This window comes from Syngnathus typhle, linkage group LG6 (genome assembly GCF_033458585.1).
Source record: "Syngnathus typhle isolate RoL2023-S1 ecotype Sweden linkage group LG6, RoL_Styp_1.0, whole genome shotgun sequence".
Taxonomy (NCBI): Eukaryota; Metazoa; Chordata; class Actinopteri; order Syngnathiformes; family Syngnathidae; genus Syngnathus; species Syngnathus typhle.
Genome location: NC_083743.1, coordinates 18,698,392 through 18,720,292, shown reverse-complemented (window position 1 = coordinate 18,720,292; position 21,901 = coordinate 18,698,392). Strand labels below are relative to the sequence as shown.

Sequence of the window (21,901 nt, the reverse complement as noted above, 5' to 3'; positions counted from 1 at the left end):
TGGGGTGAAGCCTCTTCCCTGCTGATCAAAGTATTGCAGGGGGCCTTTTACGACTGTGTAAACAAAGCAACTTTGATCGCTTCCTCTGCAGCTAGTCAATCAGTTGAAAAGATCTTAGCACTTTGGTCTACTACTTTTGTTAAGACAGGACAAGCTGGGTAAATTATTACAGGTTACATTCCAACATAATCATACGATGAAGATATTCTGCAAACCCTAACAGGGATGCATTTTGGTTCACACACCAGATAGACAGAGGTTGCAATTAATACAGTAGATAATGTGAGGGATTGCCAAAAAATCGGATTTCACCCCAAAGTCTGATATGAGCAGTAAACCTGTAGACCAAACGTAGCCTAACACACCTCGTTTAACATACATGTCCTACTTGTTCAATTTTACCTGTTGTTCAGGTGTATTCGACACAGAAATGACTGGGGTGCCCTAATTCTTGTGGATGACCGTTATAGGAGTAATCCTAACAAGTATATCAAAGGTAAGATCGTGTATTTAAATAATTTTCACTTACTGTTTTTTTTCCATGTATAATGCGCAAAATTTAACTAATTTATTGTCAAAGTCAAAGTCTGCTTTATTGTCAACGTCTTCACATGCCGAGACACACAAAGAGATCGAAATTACGTTTTCTCTAGCCCACGGTGACAAGACATATTACACAATAGACATACAAGTAAACGACGCAATATAAAAAACAAGAAAGCACAAACAATAAATAATAAGAGTAATAGAGTAATAGTTAATAATAAATAAACAGATAACACAACAAATAAGAGCCAGTGTGCATACAGACAGTAAAAGTACAGGACGCTTAGCAGAACGGGGAAGCGAGTTCAGGATCCTGACAGCCTGGAGTATGAAGCTGTTTGGGAGTCTGGTGGTGCGGGAGCGCAGGCTTCTGTACCTCTTCCCAGAGGGCAGAAGCTCGAACAAAGAGTGAGAAGGGTGACTCACATCACTCACAATCGTGGTCGCCTTGCGGGTGAGATGGGAGGTGTAAATGTCATTCAAGGAGGGGAGCGAAGCACCAATAATCTTACCAGCCGTGTTCACTATGCGCTGCAGGGCCTTCAAGTTGTAGTCAGTGCGGCCGCCACCCCAAACAGCAATACAGCTGGAGAGGACGCTCTCAATGGTGCCGCGGTAAAATGTAGTCATGACGGCCGAAGGAGCGCTCGCATGTGACGAATACAAGGTATGATGCATGATGTAAAAATACAGAGAAATAAATAAATATGGCAACTAAAAGAACTGCAACTTTCAAGTGAAGTTGCCTCCAATTGCCGTAAAACAGCCACCAAAAGGGATGGACTTCGTCCTGGGACATAGCCCTACGGAGGTTCCAAAGTCCTTGTAGAGCATACTCGATGTGGGTGTCATTTTCTCCTGGGATGTAGGTACAACAGGAGGTACCAACTATTTCACACACACCTCCTTTTTCGGCAGTCAGGAGGTCCAAAACCATTCGGGACTGTAGTGCCATTAGTCTCAGAGCTTGCAGCTCCGTCTGGTAACCTGTGTTAGGATACGGATTTTAGTTATTGATCTGACTCCAAATTTTGATCAACACTCCACTCAAGAATTGTTATGTCCAAATCCACACATTGTCGCACCTAACAATTTTGCGAGTTTGTTCTGTCAAAGAGAAGACCAGTAGATCAATTAGGCCGAATTTGCCAATTGTTTAATCCTGACAAAGCAAGCTAATACAGGCGCCTGGGTCCCGGGTCCTTAACACCAAAAAATACTCATATGCCTTCGTGACCATTAGAGACAACACATTCTTCCGGGTTGCCCAGTTTTAAAGAAACACAATATGAATATTCAAGCATGCAAAATATTGTGTGGTGATTGGTCGATGGTTGATGGTCATCTCCTCGTTTGGGTTTTCCCCTGCTCAGCACAGGTGTCTGGACCACAAAGACGAGTTGTTTTTCGCGTTCCCCATCGGCCTTGAGATATCCTCCCTTTCTGGACATCCTGTTCCACAATATTTTGAGGAAAACAAATTCATGTAATCTGCACATTCCTTTCCACTTATTAAGCGACCACACTACTACTAGAAATTATATTGATATGTGTCTAACGCAGCCTTAATCAAATGTGTTTGCAAACTGCTGAAAGTACATTTCAATTTATTCCCTCTCATGCCCTCATTTATGAGGTCATCACCCGTTACTCTAGCAAGCAGCGACCAGCACACTGTCGGTCCTTTCTTCCCCCCGCGGCTCATGTTGCGTCACCAGGGTATATTGGCCATTCGGTGACAACGGGCCAACGGTTTTCTCGATCAACCGGACAGTGAGTGACCTAATACATGGAATACAACATCAACCTGCATCCATTCCAACCTGGTGATCCTGAAAGGGGGATCCTTCCATCTGTGGTCCCTTCTCAAGGTTTCTTATTTTCCCCCAGTAGGGGTTTTTAAGTTTTTCCTTGCCCTTTTGGGAGCTTAAGATCAGGGAATGCTTTGAGAATAATTGTCAATTTCTGTCTATGTGAAGCCCTTTGAGACTGCTTGTGATTTAGGGCTATACAAATAAACTTGACTTGACTTGACTTAACCACAGAAAATCATCACTGCAGTAAAGCCACAGCAACGAGCACAGACATGAGGCCTTTCCAGCTTCCGAACGTTTTCATCCAATCAGAACAAATATCGGTGCGTACACCTGAGTGATCTTTCATCTTTTTATTCAGTGTCCTTACTCCTTCCAACGCCTGGGTCAGTCGGCCCCCTGGTGGCATGTTGTTGGGGATGAAAGTACAACATGCATCACCAAACATTCCGCACACACCATGTTCCTTAGCCAATAGCATGTCCAACGCAATTCTATTTTGGAACGACATCAATGACGTCGCAGCCAATTGTTCATGGACCGCTGCAAATGATACATTTTTATTGGGGGTGATCCATAGGAAAATGCTTTCGAACCCCGAGGACACTTGATTAACGAGTTCATACTCATCTGGTACACCCCGGGGCACTCCTATGGCGTCAATATATGTTGGATCGTTGTCGCTCAACCATGGGGGCAAAACATCTCTTTTGGCTCGCTTCAGGAGCCCCGCCAGTGGGAACTCCATGTTCCAATTGAGATTCTGCATTTTAATGGGGACAACCACCATAGGCATTATCAAAGACACGAGGGCACAGATACCTGATGCATCCTTCGGCAAGCGATCATATAATTTTTTGTCAGCACACCACAACCAGATGTCACTGGTCTTCCTCTGCTCTGTCCATCACTGCTAGATGAATTCTGGCATGTCCTGTTAAAGCTTAAAAACAAGTGAATTTGGAAAAAAAAACGTATATCACAATTACAAATTGAAACCTACTCACCCATTTCTATTTTACAACCTACTCACCCATTTCTTTTTTACTACTCACCCATTTCTATTTTACCACTCCCCCTTTTGACACATTCATCCAATGTGTCATTACGTATCAAAAGGAACCTGCAAAGCGTCCCCTCTCATCACCACACTCATTGTAGTCAGGCCCGCGGAACCTCTAGCTCCCATCTGGGCCCCGGGACCGTCACTCCAAGTCCTTAAAACTTGACTGTCCACCACACACTCGGCAACACAAACAAAATCATCGCACTCCTGTCAGTGAGCTTATAGCCCTGCTGGCAGCGGACATTTGTACACACAAACACAGACATCAAATAACAAAATAAAAACTGTCATAAAATGAATCCTGGCGCCCGCGGATCATGTCCTGAAAACCATGTCATCAAGTACATCATGAAAACCAAAAGGGCAAGGGTTAACATATTCTTGTAAATTCAATACAAGCTTTCCACAAACGCAATCGACAACCTGCAAGAACGAAAACAAGTTACGCAAGCAGCACGCAATCCGCTCCTTGGCTGGTGGCTGTTGCTGCAAAAACAAATCAAGTCACACAGAAAAGCAAAGTAGAGCGTGCACTTGTCGCAAGCAACCTCAAGCGTCAAACATTTGGTCACTGTCCACCTAGTCCGTCACCCCGTTGGGTGAGCTCAAAGTCGTCACACGTCAAATCGTCTAAAGTCTTGATGTTCGATACTAGTTCTGTCTTGTCTGACTATATTACTGAAATGGGCCTTCTCCATCGCACTGTTTTGTTGTCGATGGTGCCCCTGAGTAATCCTAAACCCATAGTTAGTCCAAAATTAGTCCTGATCAATCGTGCTTTTTCAAATCTGTAGTATCTTTATGTTTTTCAGGTGAGAGGAATGTTATCCTCTGCTGTGATCACATCACCCCAACTTTGAATCATGTCAACCATTCACAATACACAAACACCACACCACAAGCACAGACTTGACATTCATACACCATTACAAACAAACTGTCATTCCACAACACACAGATAAAAATATACAATATTAAATTGTAAAAAGGAACCGTCCCTACGCAAAATTTTCTCCTCAATTAAAATTTCCCTTTATGTTAAATCCAAAATTAACATCTAATTGTCTGGTCTCCTGTCCTCTTATCGCTTGCCAATATGCATAATGCTGGAACATGGTTTAACTCCCCATTTAGTTTGCTCACATCTCACACTTAGACTATTTGACACTTTGTGTTGAGCTGTAATATTTCCACATTCCCAAATTTCTTCCACTAAACCAGGGGTGTTCAAACTACGGCCCGCGGGCCAACTGCGGCCCGTGGGCCAGTTTTTATTGGCCTGCAGCAAATTCTGAAAACATAATTGAATATGGCCCGCACAAGAAGCTTGAGCTCAACTCTGTTGCACTTTTCAGTTTCAACACTAGATGGAGCCCGCCACACAAATGAAATCAAGCGCAGCGGTCGACGTCCCATTAGAAACCGCCCCCCCGAAGAGGAGCGAGCGCGCAGCGTTCGACGTCCCATTAGCACCCCCCCGGAAGAAAAGCGTTCGACGTCCGATTACCATTACCCCCCCCCCCTGGAAGAGAAGCGAGCGCGCAGCGTTCGACGTCCCATTAGCAACCTTCCCCCCCCCCCTCCCGGAAGAGAAGCGAAAAAAAATATTGGCACCCGGGCCCCTTCACGTTACTAAACATGGCCCTCCTTGCAAAATGTTTGGACACCCCTACACTAAACAGTTCTATTTTGCTTTCAGTTTAAATTCATCCCTCCAATAACTACCTCTGGCAAAAAACAACAATTTATAGAGCACTCCCTTTTACTGTTACCTTGTTCCCTCAGTCGTCTTCTCACAACCATAACTGACCCTCCTAAAAAACAATAATGATACCAAAAATAATGTTTAAAAACAATATACACAGCTTCCTCCTGCCACTTACGCTATCACCTTGAAGATTATCGTTCTCATTTTTGTTGATGCCAATTCTTAAAATTAAAAAGAAATGCTTACTTTTGATAATGGAGTCACGCTATATCACAAATTTTGAAAACCTTCCACGCTCCCCCTTTCTACCTATCAAAACCAATTAGGAATATTTTTGCTGTCATGATCATCATTGTGGCCCTCACACTTATTGTTCCTGTACTTTAAATTGTCAATTTTTGTACATTTGAAGCCCTTTGAGACTTGCTTGTGGGCTATATAAATAAACTTGACTTGCCTTGACTTTATCATTATTCAACTTCTTCTGCATTCTTCTGCCTCTTTTTTATTTATTTATTCATTTTTCAGCTTAAGTACTTCTACGAATTCATCTGATTCACTTTCTAGATTAAAATTTCACATTTTCACTTTCAACATTGCGGTACAATTTTGCAAAATTTGCTTTTTCCCTTCTAATTTCTAATTATTATTTTTTCACTGAACCAACCTATTTCAACTTTTTAACTGTTCATCTTATGCCTACCTATTCCAAAATATCCCACTTTAAAATTCACGCCCGATTTTACAAAATTCTTTTGATATTTTCATCCATTTTCTGACCAATTCAACACGTTCCAAATTTAAACATAATCTTGTAGCATTCCCCAATTTTTATTCAGCCTCTTCGCCTTCACACACAATTTCTCCAGAAATGACAAATTCTAGTTATTATTTTTAATCCTCCGCGACCCTCGTAAGGACAAGCCGCACCAGTAATGGATGGATGGATTTTTAACCCTAACCCTAAGTGCCTATCATAAAGTGTCATTTAAATCAATTGTCGCAAGGGTCATGTCACTGTATTTGTTATTTAAAGCCCTACTGTATCCATTTTAATTAAGTAGTGCCCTGTATTACTATTTTGCTGACTATCCAAAATTCCAACTTTCTTATGGCCCCTCACCCCTTCAAGCTCAAATATGCATCCTATAAATCAATCGCAGTTGATGTGTAATTAAATTTTGTCATTTTGATAAATTTAATTTCTATCGATCAATATCCACTTTTCAAAGTTTCTGATCACGCTGTCGTATGATTTGTTATTATTAGTGCATCTTCACTGTCCATATCTATGTATTTTGTTGTTATCCCTGTTTCAATAAGCAGCCTTATTATTCCCTCTTTTATCAAAACTCTTCAGATATGTCTGCCCCAGCACCCAAACACACTTCCATCCCTTTTGTCCCACACTCCACCAACTTTGTAATGCTTCAGCAGTCTTTAGCAACGTGTCCTGTTTGACTTCATGTGACTCATGCAAGTCTTTAGCAGCCTCTCCTCTTAGATTCTCATGATGATGATTCAGGGCTGGATCGTCCGCCACTCTCAAATGCGTCCATCTTGTCTTTGTTCTTTCAGTCCATTTTCTTTTTGATCTGCAACTGTTTGTATTCCACCAACTGTATAGTTCTTGTCCTGTGAAGAGCTGTGCTTGCCCCCTTCAAGCATGACAACAGCTCCTGTTGATCTCCCAAAGGTCAAAGGTGTCTCATGACCTCTGTTGATTTTGAGACAGCCAGTGGAGTAAGAGGACTCAGTTCAGGAATCATGCCACGTGCTAAGGAAGAACACACTGGGACACAAATTTAACAAAACTATCTTCGTGTTATCAGTCTTCCTGTGTAGTATTTGTTCCTTACACCCCAAATCTTCCTATTAACATTTTTGTATCCCATCAGTTGCGCACACTCATCATCTTAATATCAAGCCGCCCTTATCAAATGCCGTTTTTTTTCTTCTGAGCAATCCATCCACCCTACCCATTAACACGGCTAAAATCCTCGTTCCAGTGTTCATCATGAAATAAAGTTCCAAAATCCTTTGTAATAAACTGTAATATAATTTAACAATCTACCAACATATGCCGTGAATGTTATTGTTCAATCTATAGGTCATACAGCGCCTGTGTTCCAACTATGACACTCCTCCTTGATTTACCATCTCATAAGTTATTGTTGTCAGCAGCGCTAAATGATAGTGCTCAAAAGTGAATGTCTTATCGCCCAATTTAAAACACATGCCACATTTGAGCTAGTATTTATTCATTTATTTATTTGCCATCCTCATGTTAGCTGGCATATGTCAGAATTAAAATGTAATTTTGCTTTTAATTTTAAGTCTTTCAAAATTGCTTTATTCTTACTGCACTGAAATAAACTGTTAAATATATCTTTACAAACAACCAAAAAGAATCTATGCTCCTGCACCAACTCTTAAAAGTGGCACCTAAATGCCAGATTACAAATCAAACCTCCTTCACTCTCACATTTTTTGATAAACCAGTCTACTTATCTCGACACTGTCATCACCTACTAAATTAATGGCCTGCAAATACAAAGTTGTTGCTGTGGTCGCTCAAAACATGTGACTAGAATTTGGATAATTATTAACCCCCATCAATTGAGCAATTATCTCCTCACTATTTACAAGTTAGCCCCCCTCTCTTCTCTCACTTCTCCTCAACATTGACCTCTCCCGGGGGACCCACCCCCGCCTTTGCGGACTCCTCGGCACAGCGCCCCTGGACGAGGGAGGGGGGGGGAGGTCAGCGTATCAATGTTGACGTCACAATCTGGCCAGGCCCGCGCGTCCCGCTGGTCCCCACCCTCGCCGGTATGGCGCCATTCCACGCCTTGGAGCCGAACGGGCCCCCTCCTTTCTTCAACATTCTCTGATCCATCCCGTCTTCCTCCTCACACGCCCGCACCCACGCAGGGTGTGCACATAAACGCACACTGAGCGCGCACACAACCGCACATTCACACACACACACATCCGCACGCACGCCAATACACAAAGTGCTCGCACAGAGCTCAGACGAACGATGACAGACTGACACAAACTTTTACAGAGATTACGCACATACACAGAACACACAGACAAAGGGATTTGAATCCATCTCTCATGTAGCTCACGATTTGCGCTTCCACATCAGCATACATTTCTCTCAATCTCACTCCATTCATTCTTCTCATCACACACACACTCCCCACAATTTGGTTGCACATTTTGGATATTTTAGCGGTCTGGTCTCTCACGGGAGGAACTGTTACCACCGGATACTTTTTGAGGAGGCCTCACTTCTCCTTGGGGATCTCACAAGCACCCCAGCTATTTGAATGCGATCGTCACTGCACCCTTGTCCGCCACGACGAAGCACTAGGTCCCTGACCTATCCTTAGTACGCGCAAGTCCCTGACTTTACCGTACACGTTACACACGTAAGTTTCAAACGTATTCACCGTATATGTAACTTAATACACACGTAAATTCCAAACATATTCATCGTATATGTAACTTAACTTCTTGCACACCTTGTTTGATCTGAACGACAGTCTCCTCTTAAATTTCCTCTTTCAAATTGCAGAATTTCGACATATAGTAACAGGTATCCTGCTTACCTTATCATTGATGAGCTCAGGGTTTAGGAGACGTCGTACCAGCTCAACGTTGTGCGCTTATTTCTTATTCCCAAACAGTACGCCGACCGGGAGACAGCTGTCCCAGACTAACTGTCCGATGACTTGGACACAGACCACGAGTTGTCAATAACCCTTCTCTTGACATCACGTCGGGGTCGCCAAGAAATTGTTAGGATACGGAATTTAGTTATTGATCTGACTCCAAATTGCGATCAACACTCCACTCAGGAATTATGTCCAAATCCACACATTGTCGCACCTAACAATTTTGCGAGTTCGTTCTGTCAAAGAGAAGACCAGTAGATCAATTAAGCCGAATTTGCCAATTGTTTAATCCTGACAAAGCAAGCTAATACAGGCGCCTGGGTCCCGGGTCCTTAACACCAAAAAATACTCATGTGCTTTCGTGACCATCAGAGACAACACATTCTTCCGGGTTGCCCAGTTTTAAAGAAACACAATATGAATATTCAAGCATGCAAAATATTGTGTGGTGATTGGTCAATGGTTGATGGTCATCTCCTCCTCGTTTGGGTTTTCCCCTGCTCAGCACAGGTGTCTGGACCACAAAGACGAGTTGTTTTTCGCGTTCCCCATCGGCCTTGAGATATCCTCCCTTTCTGGACATCCTGTTCCACAATACTTTGAAGAAAACAAATTCATGTAGTCTGCACATTCCTTTCCACTTATTAAGCGACCACACTACTACTAGAAATTATATTGATATGATTATATGTGTCCAACGCAGCCTTAATCAAATGTGTTTGCAAACTGCTGAAAGTACATTTCGCTTTACCTGTAAGGGCCTCTAGAGTAAAATTGGCAAAGGTCTTCAACCTGTAGTCCATAGTTTCCATTCGGAGAATAGTCTTAGCCAGACCCGCCTGTGGGAAGAGTGTGAGTGCCACCTTTTGTCCTGTGCTTCAAAGCTTGTATTCATCTGGTACGTCTGAGCCCCAGACGCTGTCGTAGGGACGGAAGGTGGGAGCAACAGCTGCACGTGTCTTTTGCTGATGATGTTCCTGAAAATGTGTCAGACTGAGGAACACAGTGTGATCTGACACATATACGGGGGCACATGTCCCACCCCATTGTCCTGGAAGGACTGCGTAGCCTCGGCGACCACAAAGCCACCATCCCCCTTCGATAATGGTGTGGGGATTTTCGCATCCTGCTAGGATTTGTCTGATTGCTACTGTGGTATTCATCGAGGTCTCGCTGGAATGTTCTAGAAGTGCGGTGGTGATGCAGCGTTTTGTATCTCCCACCTTTATTCCATCAACACGTCTTCGTCGGAAGCACAGGGGATGTGAGATGGTTTCACTCACTTCGAGAGTCGCTGGTGCGGGTGTGACGGCAGAACTTCTTGACACTATTGTGAATGGCCTTAAGATGTTGTAACAGGGTTGGGCGGCTAGTTGTGCCTCATTAATACCCGACCGTCTGAGTCCTTTGATGGGATTAAACCCAAAAGCCCTTAGTATTGCGAAACACCATCCATTTTTCTCTGGCATGGGTCGGGCATGTAGGACGGGTTGTTGACTTCATCGTGGCATTATGGAACATACATAACATTCAGTTTGATTGTATGTTTCGGCCAACATGGATACATACTGGTACCACATGTTGTCTGCATGGGGTACATCTGGGTTTATCTTTATATACTTTGTCGACAGGTCGGTCGTCATTCTCTTTATTCGAGCGGAAGTTCCACTTTCCCCTTGGGGACCCTGGACACTCCATGTCATTGGCAAGCATGCTACAGCCACAGCACAGACAAGCACTCCTCTGAGTGCCATTTTCCGTTCAGTTCCACAGAGCCACCTGAACCCCTAGGGAGCTAAATGCTCAGGGTTCTTAATTCTTCACCGGTTTGGGACTGATGCCAAACTATAATTGACAACCCCTTTGTACCCGGAAACTTCGCCCTGACCGGGGCCTAGGAGCCAAGCACTCTCTGCAGCTTACAGTGGCTGAGATGTATCCAGCTGGGTCTTACTGCACAGCTGTGGGTGTGGCGAGTAGGACTTGGAATGGTCCCTCCCACCGGGGTGAAGACCACGTCTTTCGCTTGATTACTTTGATGAAGACCCAGTCACCTGGTTTTGCTGAGTCATCCTGTGGAGATAAAGGAGTGGAGGGCAGTAAATTTGCATTTGACACGTTTTCCGTTTGCATGGTTTTGATCATGTAGTCAGCTAGAATTAGCTCTTCTGTGGCTGTGTCTTGATCGTGTGAGAACAGAGGGAGCCTGTATACTGTGCCATGAATGATCTCATAAGGGGTTAAACCCTTGCTACAGTGCATACTCCTCATATAGAGTTCTACCAAATCTCGACATTTGGGCCATGGTCTTCCCGTTTCTGCCATGCATTTGGTTCATCTATTTTAGATTGTTCCATTTGTCCGTTCAACAAGGCCAGTACTCGATGGATGAAAGGAACAATGAAGTAATCTGCAAATGTTCAGCCATTTTGTTAATGACTGAATTGACAAAATGTGGTCCGTTGTCACTGTAAATGGTCTCTGGGATGCCATAACTGGGAATGATGGTCTTGCAGATAGCCTTTGCTACTGTTATAGCATCTGCGTTCTTTGCTGGGATTATTTCTGTCCACCTTGAAAAGCCATCGATTAGGACTAAACAATATTCTGTACAGTCCACACCTGTTTAGTTCTCTGAAGTCCATATGCAATATTTGGAACGGATATGTTGGTTCTGGGAATTTTCCTCTTTTTGGTCTTACATTCCCTTGTGGATTATTTTTATACATACTTCACACGCTCTACAAAATGTTTTGAGTACAAATTGAAACCATACGTTGTAAAGTGTTGTGATATTAGCTCCTGCATCCCCCCTCTCGACACGAGTACTTCTTTGTGTCGAACATGCAGCTGCTCTAAAAAGGGGTTTAGGGAGAACAAGCTTATTATTTACAACGTATAAGTCTTTGTCAGATGTGCACCTTTAGCAATCCACATTTTCTGTTCTTGTTTAGGGGCTAAATGTGGCATATCATGATAGATCTGTGTATTTATTAGTTCTTCCTTTTCTGACGGCAATCTCAGAAATAGGTCTGAGGTTCCGTATTTGCCTATACCAGCTTCCTTTGCTATTTTGTCTGCTAAGGCATTGCCTAGTGATACCAAGTCTTTCCTTCGTGTCTGTGCCTCACATTTGCAAATTGGAAGCTTTGTGGGCAACATTACTGCCTGGAGGAGCTGGATTTGAAGTTGTGCATGTGTTATTTGCTTTCCTGTTGAAGTTATCATTCCACGCCTTTCCCATTGTTTTGCAACGTAAAAAACTGTTGAAAATGCATACTGGCTGTCTGTGTATACAATTACCGTTTTTTTCCGTGTATAGTGCGCCCCCATGTATAATACGCACCCTAAAAATGGCATGCTGAAAAAAGCCTGTACCCATGTATAATACGCACCCAATTTTTATGATTTCTTTTTTTTTTTTAAGTCCTAATGATCGTCACACACGCAGGGAGGCATTGGGTCCCATTTTTATAGTCTTTGGTATGGTCTTAACTAGGCTGGATGTAATTTTTTTTGTTGGCGTTGATTTCTCCGACTGCCCGTAAACGCACCACCGCGCTCCGTGCGCGCACGGGACAGCAAACGAGCAGGTGATCGAGCAAGCGTCTGATACGAGAGCATTGCGGTCGCATGGAGCGTGTTTGAAGTGAACAGCAGAGACGAAAGGAACAAGGCAAAGTGTTGTGAAATAAAATATTACCTGTAATACGGATTTAGGTAGAGAACTGAACTCTCGCTCTTTATATAGCTGACGTGTCTTGTGCATCCGTTCTGCGCATCTGTAATGGCGGCCTCCGTATGATATCCGGTTTGCGTGTGTGCGCGTGTGCGTGTGTGCGCGTGTGTGCGAGAGCGATAGAGAGCGAGAGAGAGAGCGCGAGAGAGAACGCTCAACCGTAGCGCGCCGCCGACCGCCCAACTGCACCGCGCTGGTCGATTATTGTGACAGAGCCGCCGCTGAAATTTAGAAGGTCCTGATGTACTTTCTAAAATTTAAGTGGACCTCAGTGCGCACTGCGCAGGGAGCTTAATTTGGTGCGGTCGCGCAACCGCAGCGCGCCGGGCGCTCACTGTCGCATTGCTTAAAGAGCGCCTTTGTGTTTTAGGATGAACAACAGAGACCAAAGGAACAAGGCAAAGTGTTGTGAAATAAAATATTACCTGTAATACGCATTTTGTTATTTGCTGATTGAAACTGCTAATTAAACTGTGAATTGAAACTAATAGGAAGAAAACAACTCTCGCTCTTTATATAGCTGACGTGTCTTGCGCATCTGTTCTGTGCATTTTATTTCACAACACTTTGCCTTGTTCCTTTCTTCTCTGCTGTTCACTTCAAACACGCTCCATGCGATCGCAATGCTCCCGTATCAGACGCTTGCTCGATCACCTGCTCGTTTGCTGTCCCGTGCGCGCACGGAGCGCGGTGGTGCGTTTACGGGCAGTCGGAGAAATCAACGCCAACAAAAAAAATTACATCCAGCCTAGTTAAGACCATACCAAAGACTATAAAAATGGGACCCATTGCCTCCCTGCGTGTGTGACGATCATTGGGACTTAAAAAAAAAAAAAAATTCAAATTTTTTTGTACCCATGTATAATGCGCACCCCAGATTTTAGGACAATAAATTAGTTAAATTTTGCGCACTATACACGGAAAGAAACGGTAGGTCTTGTCCATCTGCGAGAGTACATGCTCTGGTCAGTGCAATGATTTGTGACAATAACAGAGCTGTATAAGACAAATGTCTAGCTGGAGACAGCATGTTCATTTTACTTTGAAGTAACAACACATCAACAGCATGTTGTACAAACAGGTCTGTGGGATGGAACAAGTTAACATCTGACGATTCTACTGCCATTGCAGCAGCACATATAACTTGAACACATTTTCCACTTTGTTTTCAACAGGTGTTAACCCTTCTGAAGTGGGGGTGATTTTCACATAGAGTTTCTTTTAGGTTCCCGTGTGGATCATGTTTCACACAAACAGGACATGCTTTTAAAAAAAAAAATCACTAAAGAATCTAAACCGAAGGTAACTAACAACTCATCCCCCCCCTGTCCATGAGCCACTCCGGTCAGTGGCTTAGCAATTTCAGCATAATGTGGAGCCCAAGCTCTGCAGCAATTACAGAAAGGAAGACATAAGCTGTTCTTTGTGATAGGTCGTGGTGTGTCTAATATAGCCTGTTTCCTGCCTCATTGCACTGCTCTCCCTTTCCCTGAGAGTAAACCAAGATAGTTTACTTCTGGTTTTACCCATCGTAACTTCTGTTACTTGACTTCATTTCCTCTCTGGCCTAAATGCTGCATGAGGAGAAAGGAATCTCATCCCCACGCTTCCTTTGTTTCAAAAGCAATTATCATCAATGTAGACCAAAACTTGACTTTTAGATGACAGCGTAAAACCAGCCATTCAATTCATGATAATCAGTCAACCACTGTGAATTAAACCCTATTTTCTTTTCTTAGCATTAAATTTGCTCAAGATCACTCTTTTTTCAAAGTTGTTCTACTACTTTTCCCATAGCAGTTTCCAACAACGTAAACCATTCAACCTGTATCTTGTCAGTTATTCATTCCTGCTAATTTGCATTTCTCTTTCTCACACACACACATGCACACGCACACACACACACACACACACACGTTCAATTATTAATCCTTTGTATGGCATGCTCAAACTTGGCCAATAAAAGATTGATTGATTAAATTTTCTGCAAAATTTCACAAAATAAATTTTTTCACTTCTAATTTCTACATTTTTCCAACTGATTCAATTCTGCTCTAACATCATTCTGTTGCATCCTCTATGTATTTATTTATATTTTACGCCTTCACACGCAATTTCTCCAGAAATTGCATTTTCTGGTTTCAAAATCATTTTGCTTTTTGTGTCGTGGTGCAAATCGAATGGACCCCAGTCTAGTAAATTTCGTTGCACACTATTTTAGCCAATTTCATAATTTTAACACATAACACACAGAGAACACAAGGACAAGACAAGGGCCCACAATAAAGACACAGTACACAAACAACATCAACAAACAGCGCTGCGCAAACGTCTTCCTCTATTTGATGTTTTGGTTTTACTATTTTTATTTATTTATTTTCATATAAGTGGCCTTATCTTTCAATAAGGTTTGACACCTGTATCATTCGCATACATCAGCATCGTTTATACTTAGGGGAAATTTAACAGCCCTCGTCATGCTTCTTGTTTGTACAGGAGTTCTAATTGACTGACCATGACATATTTTGCTATTATATGGGGAAGGTTTCAGGTCTTTTAAATTTAGATGCATGTTTTGCATAGGAGCAGAAGGAGCTTTTTGCTTCAGGCTCCTCTGCTTAACAGTGCGCCCGCGCACTGTGGCTTCATTGTCTGACAAACATACTTGCGGCCTCATCGCTCTTAATGACACTTGCCTCAGGTTTGGTAACTTATTTAACATATATACTTCTCATTACCTTATACATTGTCAGCACTTTGACGGCCCCCCCATTTTAATGAATTTAGTTGGACTAAAAATCTTAGGGATTTCTAAAGCTGGAATGTTTCTTTAGTGGGATAACAACTTTCTGTGGTAATTCTTGCTTCGACCAGTTTCCTGGTGAGGAATTCTTGCCTGTGCTTCCACAGAAATTCGTTATTTCTTCCCACTATATTACATGCAGCACATACGTGCTACCATTCACACACACATTCACACCGTGGAATTTTCTCAACACAACGAGGTGTATTTACGTCTACAAGTTCCATCTGTAGACCAAATTCCTATCACTTGGAATTCACAACAAGGACTCCGCCGTCCTTACCCTGGTACCCTTTTTTCCGGGGACTAGAATACTCCAACCACGCAGCCAACGAACAGGTCTCACCGAATCTCTGAAAGATTTCGCTTGAAGATTCTGTCAATCGTCGCCGCCGAGAGGTGCTGAACTGGACTTCGCCGGCCTGGTGGATGAACATCGCTCCCCAGGGCTTTCCTTCAGGGTCCTGTGACCTCTGCCGTGCACGGATTTGGCGTCTTCAACACTCCTCGGATCAGCGAGCAGATTTCCAGGAATCCCGGACAAGCCCCCACAAAATGTTGGGTTCACAACATTTATCTGAAAAGAATCTCACAGAGGCAGGATATGTCTTCGATGGCAAGCGATCATCCGCAGATGGGCGCAAATCAGACACACAGCAAGTGTGGCTGAGATCCGCGCCCTTCCTTCAGTTTGGTCGTGCCTTTTATTGAGGAACAACAATGGGGCAATTGTACATGAATGCATAGCTTCTTTAGACAGGAAAGACGTTCCACAATTACATCTCATGACCACAGCACAACAGCGATACTATTACGAACAGAAGCAGTATGGTTGTCTCATGACTTTAGCTTAACAAAGACGTAGTCTTAGTGCGCATGGGATGGATACCTCTGCGGCGTTCTCATGACTTCTACTTAAATAAGACGTTTGTCTGCTTCAGCCATCCCATGACAACCTCATGATCTGTTCATGGATAGCTAACTATGGGGCTTATTGTATAGTGCGACTCGTGACTCCAGACATGAGTTCCTTAGCCAGCCATATGCTCCCAAGTCATTATCACGAGGCCAAACTGTCACATACTGCGGAAAATCTTGCACACATAAGTAGATACATAGAATCCAATGATAAAAAGTATATTTTTCCCAACAGATTGTGTTCTTGAATGAATGAGCTGAAAGCGGTACTGGAGTGGCTCTGCAATCAGCCGGGCCACAAAGTCAGGAGTTGGCAGCAAAGGTTGATGGAAAAATTAAAAATAAAGATGGAAAATGAAAAAATTGAGACAAGGCTGGTCTCGCACAGCACGTGGTCACGGGAGCTTTTCAGCATTTGCCAGGCTGATTCTTATCACCTGGCTGTTATCCTGTTCTCGCACAGCACGTGATAGCGGGAACTCTTTAGCACGTGCTTGTTTTTTATCTCTTGGCTGTTGCAGCCTCCTGCCCTGTGCGTGTACCGGAACGATTCTGACACGCATTCACCGAGGCAAGCCATCGCTGCTCTCTTCATATACAAGTGGAGTGCAATCCACAGGGCTGGCCCAGCCAAAAACAAATAATGGCAGCTTGGTTGAAGCTGAGCCAAGTCGCTTGCCCATATGCTCGCAGTGAATCAAGGGAACCAGCCCCCCCCATCAGGGAGGGGTTGTAAAAGGTCATGCTCAGGGCCGCAGGTGCACAGAATGTCCAAAGAACAAGAGGGTTCAGAGGAGGGTACCAGCGAAGAGAGCGAGAAAGGAAGTGGCCTCTGCTTTTATACGTTAGACCAGGGGTGGGCAAACTACGGCCCGCGGGCCACATCCGGCCCACGGGACCGTTTAATCCGGCCCGCCAACCCTGAACAAATTGTATTATTAAACTTTTTTTTTTTGGTCATTTTGCCTGCAATGACTGCGTTTTCCCAGTAGATGGCGAAGCGCTCGCCTGCGCATTTACTACCGGAAGCCGTGTCAGAAAGCTCGGTGCACACTCACAAGTGCGTGTACGTACTCAGTAGTACGGACTTGGCGCACTCTCGCTCTATTCGTATCAGTCCCGAATTTAGAGCGTGAGCTTTGACGACAGCATTCTTATAATTCGCGCGCTGAGCTTTCAGATGCAGTTTTGCGCTAAAGCCACCCACAAACCTTCCCCTGGAATCCTTCCATTAAAATGAGTGGCCCGAAAAAAAGAAGTGAGTGCCGAATGTTAAAAAAGAGTGGACAATTTGGCTCGACGTACGCGACGTGACGTTCAGCCACATCAACATCAACCCGTCACAGATCAAGGTAAACGGACCAACACCTCGGATCTCGCCTAAGAATTGCCACAACAAATTTTACTCCAGACTATGACGCACTAGCAAAAAAGGGAGACCAACAACACTGTTCCCACTGAAAATGAACGGGAGGCTCTCAAGTTTATTGTAAAAAAATGCATTTTGAATATGATTTGTACACATAGCAGGGATTGAAACTAGCGACCATTCTCATTTTCAAACAATGCAGGATGCTCAAGGACATTGATGCACCACCTATTTGTGACTAATCTTAACCTGTAAAGTTCTTAAGGCTTACTTTAAGGAGGTGTTTCCCGTTTCCTCACCTCTGTTACCAGGTGTTTGCGAGTTAAAACTCTGCTCTGATTTTCAGATACCCCTCACCGTGTTGCTGTTTTGATTACTTTATTTGGATGTATGCTTTCACCGATTCTTCAAGATGATATATTTGGTCAGAATGTTTGCCGTTTGATGTGATCTCATAAGATAAACATCTTTCATTAATCTGACCTGCAGGCACTGAAGTGATGGAGATTGTTATTCATAATAACAGTGTCGTATTTTATGAGAATCACTGATAGCAGATTTTTAGTGATTTTTTTTTTTTAATGCTGTTAATAAATGCATTTGTTTTCAAAAAACTTGTTTGGAATATCCATGCTTTACTACCTACTAAAGGCCAAGATCTTTTATGCAATGACCTTTACAGGTCGCTTATATGACTTCACACAACGCCTACGTCCATCTGCTCCTTGTCCGGCCCTCCGGTCCAAATTTAGAACCCAGTTCGGCCCGCGAGTCCAAAAGTTTGCCCACCCCTGCGTTAGACAAACCAGACACGCCCCCAGCTCAGGGATAGTCTGAAGGTTTCTGTAACCCAATACTAGGTGTAATTCGAACAGGGGTTAAAATGGCTCACAGTTTTGGCATATAACAAATCTAGCTTTGAAACCTAATCAATCTTCAAGCAACCAACCATGAGTAAATCTGAAAGACGGCACATTTTAATTCTAAAATACATATAGCTCATATTCCAATAGATTAATGTAGGTAAGGCATTGTGCAGACATAATCAGATATGCATCACAACATGAAACACAAATGCAATCTCAAAGTTCTCAAAATTGCATACACACCATGTTGTTGATTTCGTTGGACATTGTCTTTGTGTGAGGTGTCACTCTAAAGTACAGCCCTGTATTTGAATTTTCTGCCACAACAGTGACGACAGCATCCTCAGATTGTGTCTTGGTTAGCCCAGTGTCATATTCCACATGGGACCAGCCCGTATACCAAGGGTGGGCAATTCATTTTTACAAGGGGCCACATGAAAAACCTGAGTTGTCAGAAGGCCACACCAACAATAACTTAAACCTGCTAAATGTTCTTCCATTCTAAAATGCACTAAATTGCTTATTTTAAATAGCTGGTACTGGTAATTAGAAGAATACAATTATTCTGTTTATATTTATATTAGTGAAATTGTGGTGTATAGGTCAAATAAAATAAAAAATCATTAATCAGTACAATTGGACGAGTCGGTCTTTGTCCTTTATGTAAACAACCGCCGCGCTGCTGACGTGACGTCGCGCTGCTGACGCGCGACTGCGACATCGCGTCGCCCTGCTGACGTCAGCAGCGCGACGTCGCGCGTCACTCGACGGAGCTCTCCTTCACTTCCGTAGATTGAAGTCGGGCGCCGGCGCTCGGCCAGGTGGCTGTCCGAGGACGGTGGATGGGGCTCGGACAATGCTTTTACGCACGCCCGGTCCTACTCTACCGAGCTGTCTTTCACCTCCGTGGATGGAAGTCGAGGGCCGGCGCTCAGCCGAGTGGCTGTCCAAGGACGGTGGATGGGGCTCGGTCATGGCTTTTACGCACGCCCGGTCCTATTCTATAGAGCTCTCTTCCACTTCCGTGGCTGGAAGTCCACGCCGCCACACGCCTGTGAGTTTGTTTTGTTAAATAAAAAAAAAAAACATTTTTGAGAATTTTTGAAAAAAACAACATATAAGTCGCTCCTGAGTATAAGTTGCCCCCCACCCAAACTATGAGAAAGAACGCGACTTATAGTCCGAAAATTACGGTACCTAAAATCAGGCACACGGCTTTACCTTTCATTTCTGTAAAGAAATACTTGGCAGTCTGTCTTGTTGAAAACACGGCACTTCTTGTCAACTTTTCTTTTCTTAGCATCAGCACACATTTTGAGGGCAGCATTACTTCGCACTGTTCACCTTTACGCTACCTTTACACGTACGCTACACGGAAGTGTGACACCTTTCAAAATAAAAGCAGAACAGTTGTATTTGACACTGATTTTTTTTAAATTAAGTTGTAATCAGATTAATCAGTAATTTATGATTGGCTTCATGCGGGCCGGACAGAGACGTACAAAGGCCCGGGTGTGGCCCGCAGGCTGTATTTTGCCCAGATCTGCCTTATACCATGAGTGGATTGTGTAACTGGGCAGAGGAGAGAGCCAGTGTCACAAAGGTGACCTCTTGTGGACACCTGTGCACGACCGGCACAGTCCCCCTTTGATTAGATTTTTCTTCTTTTCTATTTATCTCCCTCATTGATGTGCTTTCTGGTCAATAGACAGTTCAACTCCAGCAAGCAAACACATATCTACACGTCTATGCTTGCGAAGGAACAGTATAAAGAAAATCTTATAGTTCTTGCCCCCTTCCACATGATAATGTAATGACTTCACAAGCATACAAACCAAACAAATGCATCCAAATATAATGAAAACAAAAAAAGCACCAAAATAAGAAAGTGCAAAAATTCATGAAGTACAAACCTAACACAAAATATATACAAAACCAGACCAAAAATAACAAAATTAATAAAAGTGAAATGTAGACACTTACAGCTGTCCATATAATCCTATTGTTCTGACTTTTATGAACATTTATTGCATTTTATTATATTTTTAAACACTATATATTGTACTTTTAAATGTTTTTGTATTCTTAAACACGTGAGTAAATATTTGAAAGTCCAACTGATTTTCCTAAACATTTTTCATTTAAATAAAAAGGAAGATAAAGAAAAATAAATAAGAGTAAATATATACAATATCTCCGCACATGACTTTTATGAACCTTTATTGTAGTTTTATACACTTTGTTTTTTTAAACATTTTTTGTATTTTTAAACACTTTTGTAAAATGTTTAAAGTCAAACTGACTTGCGGAAACATTATTAGTTATTGAAATAAATAATAAAATAAATACAGTAGAGCCTCGGTTTTCGACCACAATCCGTTCCAGAAGGCTGTTCGAGAAGTGAATCGTTCGAATTCCGAATCATGTTTTTCCATTACAAATAATGGAAAAATAAATAATCCGTTCCAAGCAAAACAAAACCCCCGCCTTTTTTAAGCATTTTTGCATTTGCGCATTTTTGTCCAATCGTGCAACTGCAGCGCGCCGCCGACCGCGCAACTGCACCGCGCTGGTCGCATTATTGCGACGAGCCATCGCTGAAATTTAGAAAATATTTTTAAAGTCCTGATGTACTTTCCAAAATTTAAGTTGACCTCAGTGCGCAGGGAGCTTAATTTTGTCCCATCGCGCAACTGCAGCGCACCAACGAACGCGCAACCGTACCGTGCCAACGACCGCGCAACCGTACCGACGACCGCGCATCCGTAGCGTGCCGACGACCGCGCAACTGCAACCGCGACTTGGGGCACCACGTTGTTTCTTTCTTATAGTTTAAGAAGGCTTGAATAAATGAAAAATATGAAATCAGTCATTAAGTAGAGGGCGGCTACAGTTAAAAAGATTGGGTTAGTTTTGAAGAATTTAGAGGTTTAGACACACACAATAACGAATGCAGCTTTATTGTGGATGTTTATTGTCTAAATCTACAGGTCTGATTGTTCTTGAATGGGTGACCTGAAAGGGGTTCTGGAGTGGTTCTGCAGTCACCTGGGCCGCAAAATAGGCAAAATGTTTAACCAAAAATAAAGATGGAAAATGGAAAGATTGAGACAAGGCTGGTTCATTTTTATTCTCGCACGCGTTCAACGAGGCAAACCACCGTCATTGTAGACACTGTCATTGTAGACACAGAGCGCTCTCCATAGTGCTGGGCCAGCCAGAAACAAATAAAGGACACATGGTAGCTTGGCTGAGCCGAGTTGCTCGCCCACGTGCTCATGCTTTGTGAAACAAAGGAATTTTCTTATTTTAGAACATGAAATAAAGGAAAAAGATTTATAATTAAACCGTAAAGCAATATGGGAAAAGTCAATACACCCAGTCTG

General features: G+C 43.1%; 1 protein-coding gene and 1 long non-coding RNA gene across 7 annotated transcripts in view; one reads left to right on the top strand and one right to left on the bottom strand.

The window, feature by feature from the left end:
- brip1 (BRCA1 interacting helicase 1) overlaps window positions 1-21,901 on the top strand; it is a 189,684-nt gene that overhangs the window by 150,971 nt on the left and 16,812 nt on the right. For all 5 annotated transcript variants that reach the window (XM_061280150.1, XM_061280153.1, XM_061280149.1 and 2 more), the window contains one exon: window positions 414-496. In XM_061280150.1, the coding sequence (XP_061136134.1) occupies window positions 414-496 (83 nt within the window). The remainder of the gene's footprint in view (window positions 1-413; window positions 497-21,901) is intronic.
- Window positions 9,084-16,058, bottom strand: LOC133155124 (uncharacterized). Of its 2 annotated transcripts, none has more exons than XR_009714585.1 (2): window positions 15,646-16,058; window positions 9,084-10,893 (listed from the first exon to the last, which is right to left on the bottom strand). It is a non-coding gene; the product is annotated as an uncharacterized LOC133155124 (long non-coding RNA). The 2 variants fall into 2 exon arrangements; XR_009714584.1 differs by having other exon boundaries at window positions 15,709-16,058.